Below are 12,238 nucleotides of genomic sequence, written 5' to 3' on the forward strand. Positions count from 1 at the left end.
CAGTTTTCTTCTCAGAGGAATCAACAATCTGATAACAGGCTGAAAGTCTAATGCAGTCTACTATCTATGGGAAAAGTCAGTTGGGGACTCTGCGCCAAACGTTTTGTTCAGAATCCATAAGGAATTCTACCAGGGAAGAAAATGAGAGCTGTTCCTTTAGAACACAGCATTTTTCTTAGGATTCCTTCCAACTTAATCTATGCAATTGAAGTCTTCCCAAAAGAATATTCCTCAATATAGAAAAGGATATGGAGCTTTTAATTGGCTGAATTAAATTTCCTTTTATTATTATTATTAAAGATGCATGTTAACAAGCACACACACAATGAAAACAGTAACTGGATGGATGAAGAAAGTAGGTAACTGTTTCCGGTCAGTCAATTTCTGTGATTCTTCCCTTGATCAACAGGGAATAAAAGTTAACTTCTGTCTCAATGCTTGGAATAAAAAGGATGGAGGAAAAGACCGACAGGTATAACTTGCAGACATTACAACAATTTCTACATTTCTGAATGAACTAGGATAGGTATAGAAAATAAGAGAGTTGGGGAAGAAATCCTGGATATCCATGTTTTCAGTATGAGGTGGTTCATCATGTAAAAATCTAGAAAATCTCTGGTCTTTATCATAACACAATGATGGGTACTTTTCTACAGTGAAGTAGGATAGAGGCTGTAACTTACTGGGTCACAAGTATCTGAATGGAAACAAAAGTAAAAAAAAAAATCCCACTAAGTCCTATACAACACATGCCCTAAGAGGGAGAGGAGGCAGACCTTTTACCTACCTCCGTTAATGGTCACTTCACCAAGGCAGTTGTTGGGCACTTTTGGTGCACAGCGTTTATGACAGTTGAATCTGCAATCTAATCACAATGATTTTATTTTTGGTGGCTTAAACAACAAATGCAGGAGACCCGGGTTGGATCCCTGGGGCTGGAATATCCCCTGGAGAAGGGAACAGCTACCCACTCCAGTATTCTTGCCTGGAGAATTCCATGGACAAAGGAGCCTGGTGGGCTACAGTCCATGGGGTTGCAGAGAGTCAGATACAACTGAGCAACTAACACTTTCACTTTCAAAACAACAGAAATTTATTCTCACACGGGTCTGGAAGACAGAAATCCAAAATCATCCTGCAGAAGCTCCAGGCGAGAGTCCTGATGACTGGATTCTGACGGTGGCTGGCATTCCTTGGCTTGTGGGCACATCACTCTAATGTTTGCGTCTGTGGTCATGTCACCTTGTCTTCCTCTGTGTCAAATATCCCTGTCTCTGTCTGGTAAAGATGCTGTGATTGCATCGAACTCTCCTGGATAATCCAGGCTAAACTTCCCATCTCAAAAGCCTTAAGTTCATCACATCCACAGAGACCCATTTTCTACATAAGGTACCATTACAGGTTCTGGGGATTAGTACTAGGACACCTTTCAAAGCTATTATCAGCCACCACAAGTATGGACACAGGGGAAAGGTTAGATGATGATCAGAAGGGAGACTAGGGTCAGAGCCAGAGGAGCAAGGCGGAGAGCTATGCGTACATGGTGAGAGGAGGAGGGAATGTTCACAGGAATCAGCCTGGGATCAGCATCCAAAGGAACAAGGGTGGTCAGGAAGCCTGCCTGAGATGAGGCTAACCATGCAAGTTCCGGCTGGTCCCTCCAGGCCAGAGGAGGAAACAGAGGACAAATGACAGAACCCTGCCATTAGGGGAGTGTGGGGTTGAGCCAAGGAAGGCCACTGAGGCAGTGGGAGAAGGAAGGGTGAGCCATTCATCTATACTGACCTGTGAGTGAGTCAGAAAACACGCCCCTTTCTCTAGACGCTTCACTATCAGCCTTGGAAAAGTATTATTAGCATACTGCTATTAGCCAGCACACTTTCAGGGAGAGTATTGTAGTTAACACAAATCTAATGAGGCCCCTTAGGTCTACAAAGAGCTTGTACCATCACAGATGTTGGAATAAGCATGTCCAGTAGGGTGCAAGAACCAGGGCGAGTGAGGTTGAGGAGCTCCCCGGTCCAAATGGGAGGCTGAAGGAGGCTTAGGTAAGATCCAGCATGGGCTTCACTGCTGCCCGGGGGTAGCTTTTTACAGCCATCCATCCGTCACGTATTATCTCAGTGGGCTAGCTCCACTGAAACGGTCAGGAGGAGGTGGACAGAGGAGCAGGAGGTGAAGGCCTTGAAGGCTGTTTTATTTGGTGCTGATGTTGTAATCACAATGATTTTAGAAGAAAATATTAAAACCAAGCATTCACCTAGAAAGAAAAGTGATGAGGAAAACAATGACTTCAAATGGATGAGGATCAAGTGCTGGCTGGTGGCAAAGTCATCCTTACCTTTGCACTGCAGGCCCTGCCTGAAGAGCCCCTTGAGAAGCTTCTTACAATACTGGCACACAGTGGGCCGGGTATACGAGTGGATGACGAATGTGTGCGGCACTTTAACTTTGGACAGCAAGATCTTGTCGAGCTGGATGGGTCGCCCAATGTACGACTGGGAATTTGACCTCTTCTCTCGACCAATGAAGGACTCAGATGGTGACTTTTGCTATACGTTTGAAAGACAACAGAGGACAATAAGTTGTAAAAGATTGATTTATATGTTTATGTATTTTTATTTTCATTTTGATTTAATTTTTCGACAAAAGGGTTCACATTATTACTGAGCCAAGGCACTAGTGTAGTAAAACTGACACAAAGAGAGAAATCATTTTCTCAATAAACCACATCCAGCTGTTCAGGTAGTAGTGATGTTCCCAGAGCGATACGGTAAGATGCAAGTGACCTTGACACAGCATAATATATTTATGCATTTTTAAATTGCTTTTTGTTTTACTATTGTATTTAGTGGACTGACTGTTAAGAATGTCATAGGAATAAACTAAAACTATGCTCCTGTTTATTAATGTAATTTATTTCCCCTTTACTATCTTACTTGAGTACTTTGCTTTTATATCTGAAAACAGAATTGGAGATCCGAATATTTGAACCTGATTTCTGGGACTTTAAAATAATTTTCAGCTTTTTAGTTTCATTAGTTTTAATGGAGAAATATAAAGTTGAAAGCAAACCAAAATATGGTTCTAAATCTCACTGCATATACTACTTCACTGACATTTACTAAAGAGTCACATGTATAAAATGTAAGAAATTCAGGAGGATAATAAATGAAAAGCAAATCCCCCCAGTCTGTCCCATACAGTCCCATCAGAAAAGGGCCGATAGTTTCCTTGGATTTTCTCCAAGAAAAAAAATATATATATAATTTAAAATTATTCTTTAACTATATAAAAGTAGAGTTAAACTTATACTATCATTTATATAATTGAGAAACAGTGACTACTAGATTATGTAAGACTCACAAATATTAATGTTTTGGTTACAATTATACCTCTGTATACTCCTGTTTCTCATTTTGTAATTATGTCATCAGCTCAGTATACAGATTAAAAAAAAAAATAAATGAATTAAAATGAACTGTGTTTCCAGTGTTTTTGAACAATTTCATGGTATCTCTTGATATCATGGAAATATACTTGGGAATCATCAGAAATAATAATCATTGGAATAAAAGAACTGAATTACTTCTTAATAGTCATTATAATTACATAATTCATTTATTGAGCTCTTAACTTAGTATTAACTCTGAATAATCACTGTTTTAGGTACCTTACAAGACAGGCCTTGTTATCTATAGTTGAGGTATCTAATTTTGGGGTCAAAAGCTAGTACATAGTACAGTCAAAACATGAATCTACATTTGTCTGCTTCTAGAGCCCTTGTATTATCGCCTTACTTAGTTAATTTCTAATTTGGGTAATTACTGAAAAGATGAGAAACAAATCATATATACATATAATTTCTATCCCTTTCAATGTCTATCTGCATCAAATGGGAAAATTTTGATTTACAGATTCACTAGCTGCAATAAAAAGAAATCTGAAATGAGATTCTACTTAGGGATATTATGTCTACAGTTACATTTATAACTTCAATTCCATAAAAAACTATGAAGCAGAATTATTCTGGAAGGGTTCAACTCTTGCAGAGACATCATGTGAGCTTTTAAAACTGAGTCTAAGGTTTGCCAAATCAGAATCATAAATATATTGAATAAATACCTTCAATGGAATTTAATTTTACTGGAAAATAAATTCATTGGGTTCGGTCCTGTTTTAACAATCCAAAGGGCCAGTTTTAAGTACACTAAAATGAAAAGTGGTATTTTTCCACAGTTGGAAAGTTTCACCACTCAAAATAAAAGCTGATCTGTTGTCACACTTTCTCAGCAGACTTACAATGTTCTCAAATTTGGAAAACCATATGAAAAGTTGACCAAATTACTTTTCAGTTATTATTCTTAACTTAAGAGACTTAATTTTAAGCTGTGTAGACAAAGCCAGTTTGATGTTGGATTATTCTGTATTCCATGGAGCAAATTCACTTAGATGAGCAAGAGGCAATCAGATAAAGCTGAATGTTTTCTTCTCACCCAACATGGAAACATTCACATAAACACTACCACAAACTACAAGAACCAAATTATTCCTGAGAAGTCATTTCATTTATTACCATCAAGGCAGGATTACATAAGAAATTTTAAAACCTTACATGATTTTAGGGAAAAGAAATTGGCTGTTATTTTGTGGCCGAGTCTGTACTATACATTCAGGCAAAGATGAGATTCACACAGCCACATGTGTCCTTGGCACTGAATAACAATAAACTGCAGATTTATAGTGTCAAAATGAAGACTAGCATTTAAGATACAATAGCAATTTAAGATTTTAACAACATTATCAAAGGGTCCTCTTGTCATTTATAGCATCTTAAAATCAACTGGCAACACAACCATTCTCATGATTCCCTTTTCTTACAGTTCCAAATATAATCAGTCATTTTCAATGTGGCCTCTATTTCTAAATGAAAAAGTGAAGTTTTAAAATCATGAGATGGGGTGCATGCATGCGGTAACTGATGTACTGGAGACTGAACTGTATTCTATGTTTCTGAGAGTTTATACATATACATTTATACTTGCTTTTCCCTGTTATGCAGCAAAATTAAGAGCTAAGACAAAAAAAGAAGACTGGGTGACTATCTGATGACTTTGTAAATGCTTTTTATCCATTCTTCAAATTGTGAAAAAAAAGCTTTACTGATATATAAGAGACTGTAAAACAAACATTAAAAATAAGATCCTATGAAATAAGGCCATTGACCTGTAATATAAATTTATATTTATAATATTTATCTATATATCATTGGTTACATAAATGTTTAACAACCATCATTTCTGGAATCCTGCCAATCATCCTTTCTAATAATATAAAAGCAAATAAAATGCTTCTAAGGATTTGCAGAATCAGTGATACATTTTGATTAATAATTCACATTCAGTTACCATTTTAAGAAAGTTACTAGTTGTAATTTCTATTTTTATGTGAAATTTTATTTGAAGGTATATATGCCAAAAATCCACATTACCATATTTTTTTGTTTGAAGCATCAAGCTACAGAGTAGGCAAAAATTCAGAAGTTAGTAATTTTAAAAGAAATAGAGGATGGTTTTAAAAATCTCATTGATCTGAATTAAACTAGCTTGGACTTTAAGATAATTTCAATAGGAAAGCAGACTTATAATTCAAAGGGTAATGCTGATTTAAATAACTAGTTTTTATGGAAGAATCTGCCTGCAATGCAGAAGCCCTGGGTTTGATCCCTGGGTTGGGAAGATCTCCTGGAGGAGGGCATGGCAACCCACTCCAGTATTCTTAACCTGGAGAAGCCCATGGACAGAGAAGCCTGGTGGGCTACAGTCCATGCGGTCTCAACGAGTCAGACACGACAGAGCGACTAAGCACAGTACATGGGTGTTATGCATTATTATACAAAGAAAAGAGATATGGTATCATTGTATTTCTTCATTAACTTACTTCATTTTAATATTTTTTATGTACTTGTATATTTGTATTAAGTGAACTGAAAGTGCTAGTTGCTCAACAGTGTCTGACTCTTTGTAACCCCATGGACTGTAGCCCGCCAGGCTCCTCCATCCATGGAATTCTACAGGCAAGAATATGGCAGTGGGTAGACATTCCCTTCTTCTGGGGATCTTCTCGACCCAGGGATCGAACCTGGGACTCCTGCATTACAGCCAGATTCTTTACTGTCTGAGCCACCCAGGAAGTATATTTGTATACTTAATCATCATAAGTACATTACATTTTTAAAGTAAGATCTTTAATTATGGTAGAGAAAATTCTCGCTTACCTATCAACACTAGAGAAGTTTTTACTAGGTTTACTAGTTTAACTAAATGGTGTTTAAATTAATCTCCACTGTTACTTGCTGTTCCAGTCTGGCACTGTGTATTTGGTAAACCTGGGCAATCTGCAGAATGAGTGTTGTGTTTTCTTTTTTTCTCTCTGGGAATAGAGAGGAAAGTTGAAATCTTTTGGAAAGGAAGAAGCAAACAGCAACATTTTGTTTCATTCTGCTTCATTATTCTGTGTAGAGCAATGACTGGCTCAAAACTCTGAACAGATATAACATTCTCTTCTCTATAATTATGGTAAGCACATGCAAGAGGATGTGCTTCTAAAAATTTACATTTTTACAGTAGCCATTAGTCTTATGTATTGTTCTTTTCCTGAGTGGAGGAGTTTGGATCAAATTGTAGGTGTGAAACGTTTCTGAGAGCTGACATCACTGTATGATATGGTATTTCTATGGACTGATGTCAATAATCTGATCTGGCAAATTACAGATGATAAAAAGTATAAAGATCTCTCTTATTCTCCTTGTTTAAGAAGGATCACAGTCATGAATGGGAGAGAATATGAGAACAGAAAAATGATGAAAGCTGAATTTTAAAGCCAAGATTAGACATTAAAGATTCTAGAGATTAAAATGTTTTTAAAGACTGTGGTTTCCTGAAGTGTCTGTAACATCCACATGTTAACAGTGTTTCACGTGAAATGACTGCTAAAGTTAAAACTGTATGCACTGAACACCTACTTATAGAGACAATGCATCTTGCTTCTCTAGACAAGGAATCTGTTTTTTAACCTGGTATATTAAATAATGACTCAGCAAGTTTGGAACCCTCCCAGGAAATGACTGCTTAGATTACATTATGGAAACTCCAACTGCCAGCACATCTTTAAACATTCAACAGGACTCTGAAACAATTTCCCAACAAGGTATATTCCACTTCACAGTTCAAAATGAATTCTCTTTATTAGTAAATCTAAAAAATAGAGGGGGAAAAACTGCCTTTACTTGTGGTTTCTTGTCATTTATGTAAAAATTAAAAATACGATTTCCTGAGAGATAAAAGTCACTCTATAAAAAGCAGCATTCAAATGAAACTTTATCCAGTATTAAAATATTTATGTTTATTAAATAAAGTCCACTTCATAGACCCATAATGGCAACTGAATTTGGAGTGACATAAATTCCTATTGAGTTAAAAAGAAACGGAAAAGTGTGTACACTTTGAAGTCTATTTCTGGATTTATCATTTTCAGGACTCCTTTTGGTCTTAATCATTAACACATTGGGGCTTCCCTGGTGGCTCAGACAGTAATAAATCCGCCTGCAATGCAGGAGACCCAGGTTCAACTACAGGGTCAGGAAGATGGAGTAGGGAATGACTACCCACTCCAGTATTCTTGCCTGGAGAATTCCACGGACAGAGGAGCCTGGTGGGCTACAGTCCATGGGGTCGCAAAGAGTCGGACACAACTGAGTGAGTAACACTTTCACATTTGCACTTTTCACTACACAGTAAGCTCCTAAGGGAAGGACAGTGTCTTAATCACATTTGTCTTCTGTTAATAGAAAGAAGAACCTGGTACAATGTAAGTAATAAGCAATGCTTGAACAATAATGAATGTTTTCAAGAAATAAATGTATGCAAATAATGGATGAGACATTTCAATAGAGATGTTCAAAATACAGACTGTTGATAAAAGCATTAAAAAAAAAATAGTATTACATGCACTGTAACACCGACACACTTGCTCTACAGAATTTCAATTTTGAGAGAGTACAATTGACTAAGCAATGTTTTTCACTGCAACTGTTCTCTGTACTTGTCTGCCTGCTCCTCATCCCTACTTAGCATATACAACGCGTATACAATGTCTATCACAACTCTTCTGCTCTAAAAAGAGGACAGGCGGAAAGCTCAGATATGCACCCGTAGGCTGTTAATATTAGTGGGTGTCAGGAATGCAACAGAGAATGTTGGAGCTTATGGAAAACTGGAGAGGACAGGTTCAGTTTAAAAGTGATGGCTGTGGCTCAAACACTTCTAATGGCTGCCATGTGACTGCAAAAGCCTTATGTTTTCAGCTTTTTTAGTTATACAAAAGCAGCAGAAAATCTAGGTGCTTTATGAAATAACTCTGTTTCTAAATATCGGTGACTCTGAAAACAATTCTGAAACATTCAGTCAACTGAACTGGGGAATAAATCTGGTAATGGGGAGGAGTTTGAGACCTATGGATTAGATAAAGACATAAATCACTTTCTATAACTTTTGTATGTGCCAGATTCTTTTCATGGCACTTCATGTAAATTCATCAACTCATTTCAATCCCATGATCACCAGGTTTTTTAAAGATAAGGAAACTGAACCACAGAAAGATTACATCATCTGCCCAAGATCATACAGCCTGTAAAATGCAGAACCATGAACTCAGGTAGTCTTGTTCTGGGCTTGCTTCCTCTTTTCTTAGTCTCTCCCAGCTCTCATATCCCCTGATTTTATACTAATATAAAAATAGAAAATATTTTCTGCCCTTCATTTAAGTCATGAAAGAAGAGTTCACAGAAATGAGAATAACAAAGCAACAGTATGTTCTACATGTCAAGTGCATTGTGAAAATATTGTGAACCATTTACCCTTAAACCACAGAAGAGATTTTCAAGCAGTTTGCCTGTGCTCAGAGGATAGCATCAGAGTCAAACATGTGTCCAGAGCATTATGACTAGCAGAATATATAGCTTCTATTGTTTAAGTATCACTCAGTTGCCTGCCTACTTTCCTATCCAGCTGCTGTTATGCTTAAAAGATATAAGCACCACTGTGTGAGACAAAGCCAAGCAAACATTAACTTTCTATTACTGAAGTGTTAAGATCTAGCCTTTTTGATTATCAAAGAACTGGGCAGAATAGTGCCTTATAACAATTTGCCCCTACTGCTATCAAGATGGATCTACCTAATTTAACAAGTGTTTCCTAGGACAAATTCTACGCAAAGGCTCAAGTGAGATGCTATAGGACATACAAAGATTAGTCAGTACCAGTCTCTGTGCCCAATAAGTTTACTACCCAACAGAATTCTGGACACAACATAACTGTTATTAATTTGTGCCCTTTCCTTCTTTAGGTTCTGCCTTACTCTTCAGATTCCAGGTAATATATCACCTTCTCCAAAAGGCCTCCAGACTACCTCATTTCCTGCGCACATCCCTTCCACACTCTTACTCTCTGGCACGTCGTACTTTCTCATCCAGGGCAATTACTGCAGCCTACAACTTGTCTTACTTACCTGTTTATTAGGTAAACATAACCATCTCCCTTCAGCAGAATATAAGTTCCATGAGTATGGGAACTTGACAATTTTGTTCATCACTGTATCATCAACTTCTGGAAAACTGCCTCACACAGAATAAGTGCCCATATGCATCCAGGTTCAAAGAAAAAATAAACCACTTCCATGGTGGAGATGAAGGGGTCATTCAGAAAAGGAGTTTCCTGAGGAAGAGGTACTGGGTATGGACCCTGAAGGGAGTCTTGCCATGCAATGGCTATCTATGTTAACTATTATTAGCAGCCAAAATTCTGTTTGGGACAATTCAGTCCTCCCCATCTTTGGACTGACTGGTGCTACTGCTGCTAAGTCATTTCAGTTGTGTCTGACTCTGTGCGACCCCATAGACAGCAGCCCACCAGGCTCCCCCATCCCTGGGATTCTCCAGGCAAGAACACTGGAGTAGGTTGCCATTTCCTTCTCCAGTGCATGAAAGTGAAAAGTGAAAGTGAAGTCGCTCAGTCATGTCCAACTTCGCGACCCCGTGGACTGCAGCCTACCAGGCTCCTCCATCCATGGGATTTTCCAGGCAAGAGTACTGGAGTTGAGTTGCCATTGCCTTCTCCTTGGAATGACTAGAGGCTTCTTTTATATACTCTGAAGCCTGTTTATCCCACTTGGAAATGATTATCTAACCTCACCCATCATCACTACTAGTGAAACACGACAGTGAATGCTTAGTCTCAGCCTATTTTATGAAGGGAAAAAAAATGATTGACGTCTTTCCACAACACTTAGATGAGTATTTCATCTCAAAAATGGGGAATCTGGGATTTTCCAGAGCAGTTCCTGGGCAACAGGCAAGTCTCAACACCCCTGTGAAATGGAGTTCAGATATGAACACTCTGGTGCCATGCCCTGTAATTCCCTGAGTGGAGGGTACGGTGTTTGGTGAATTTTAAATTGTTTGGTGCTATTCTGTTACAATTTTGACTCTAAAGGGCTGGAACTACCTGCCAAGTGTGCAGATAAATGAGTTTGGCTACTCAGTTGGATACCCTAAATATACAGCATAAATAAAATCTAATCAACACCTTTTCAAAACATTGAAAAGGACTGCTACAGGGCAGAAAAAAAGTGTACCCCCTGCTCAGAGGTGATGGATGCTGTTTCACAGTAGAGAATCCACTTTTAATGTTTGAAGCAATTTGTGAAAGCTTTCACACTAATAAAATATATAATCTCTTAAAAATACAAGGCGATCTGGATTTGCTGAGTGCTAAAGCAGTCTTGGAAGTTACATTAACTTTTATATTGCCTCACTCTTTTTAAGTAAACAGAAATGAAGGATAAAGGAATCTAACTCTTTTCTTAAGCAATCCACCCTTTCCAGGGAAAGCGCTAGACCTGTTGGAGAGTTGTTACAAATTGCATGCACTGTTTTTCCAAAATGTCAGTTAGTTACAGTCTGTACATCTATGGGTTCGTGGAGGAAAGGGGAAACATAAGACCACCTCTCCATAAGGATAAACTTGAGGGCAGTGTAACCTTAACGTCACATGCTATACATTCACAAAATAAAAATGGAGCATTTCCACTGAGGAAGGAAGTAACTTTGCATGTCAACAAGTGGAGGGCTTTGACTGTCAGATTTCGTCTCCATATAGAATGTGAACTGGAAGGTAAGCAGATCATGTGGAAAATTCAAGAATAGCGATTTTAGGGATATGTATTCTCATAGTGGGCTTCTGTAGTGGCTCAGAATGTAAAGAATCTGCCTGCAATGCAAGAGAAAGTGAAAGTGAAGTCACTCAGTCGTGTCTAATTCTTTTCGACCCCATGAACTGTAGCCTATGAGGCTCCTCCATCCATGGGATTTTCCAGGCAAGAATACTGGAGTGGGTTGTCATTTTCTTCCCCAGGGATCGAACCCGGGTCTCCTGCACTGCGTTGCAAGCAACTGCTTTTACCTAGTCTGAGCCACCAGGGAAGTGCAGGAGACTCAGGTTCAATCCCTGGGTCGGAAAGATCCCCTAGAGAAGGATGTTTGACCCTGATTGAATTGACAGTGGGCTTGGCCTCAGTTTATGAGTTCATGGGAAAGCTGAATGAAACAATTAGGAAAGATGCTTTCCTATGGATTACTGCCTTGGACACACCAAGGAGAAGCTGGAAAAAGCATGACATAAACACAGTGCAAAGCTGCAAAGTTGCCTCTCCCTTCAAAAACGGCCCACAAGGATAACTCTACAGTATTTTATAGAAGCTTAGCCTATAACAATCAATGATGAATATATAGCATGTGTGTGTATGTATATGCACATGTGCTTTTGCAAGAATCAAAGAGTAGATTTTCATGCAACTTAAAACAGAGAAAGAAAAGTATGAGACTTTTTTCTTTACCTACAAAAGAAAAAAAAAAAAAGAAGCTGACTTTTAAAAGTATAGGAAAGAATTAACTCAGTGAAAATATGTCAGTGTACATAGCCACAGAGAAACAGACACTTCCAAAAACTGGGCTATTTGGGGAAAAGTCCATTTGTTCATAACTTCTGGACTCTGTTGTACCTTGCATCCCACTATATTTATTACCAAAATTGCAATACTCTTATTACTCTTCTTGAGAAGGGAGTGATGATTTCATCTCACCAGACAGAACCAATCTAATGGTTAGAACCAGGTCTTGTGG

General features: G+C 38.2%; 1 protein-coding gene across 2 annotated transcripts in view; it reads right to left on the bottom strand.

Annotated features, from left to right (window-relative positions):
• Window positions 1-12,238, bottom strand: part of PRKD1 (protein kinase D1) — a 349,952-nt gene that overhangs the window by 55,201 nt on the left and 282,513 nt on the right. For both annotated transcript variants that reach the window (XM_052659486.1, XM_052659484.1), the window contains 2 exons: window positions 2,342-2,552; window positions 788-865 (listed from right to left, as the gene is read on the bottom strand). In XM_052659486.1, the coding sequence (XP_052515446.1) occupies window positions 788-865; window positions 2,342-2,552 (289 nt within the window). The remainder of the gene's footprint in view (window positions 1-787; window positions 866-2,341; window positions 2,553-12,238) is intronic.

This window comes from Budorcas taxicolor, chromosome 21, assembly GCF_023091745.1.
Source record: "Budorcas taxicolor isolate Tak-1 chromosome 21, Takin1.1, whole genome shotgun sequence".
Lineage (NCBI taxonomy): Eukaryota > Metazoa > Chordata > Mammalia > Artiodactyla > Bovidae > Budorcas > Budorcas taxicolor.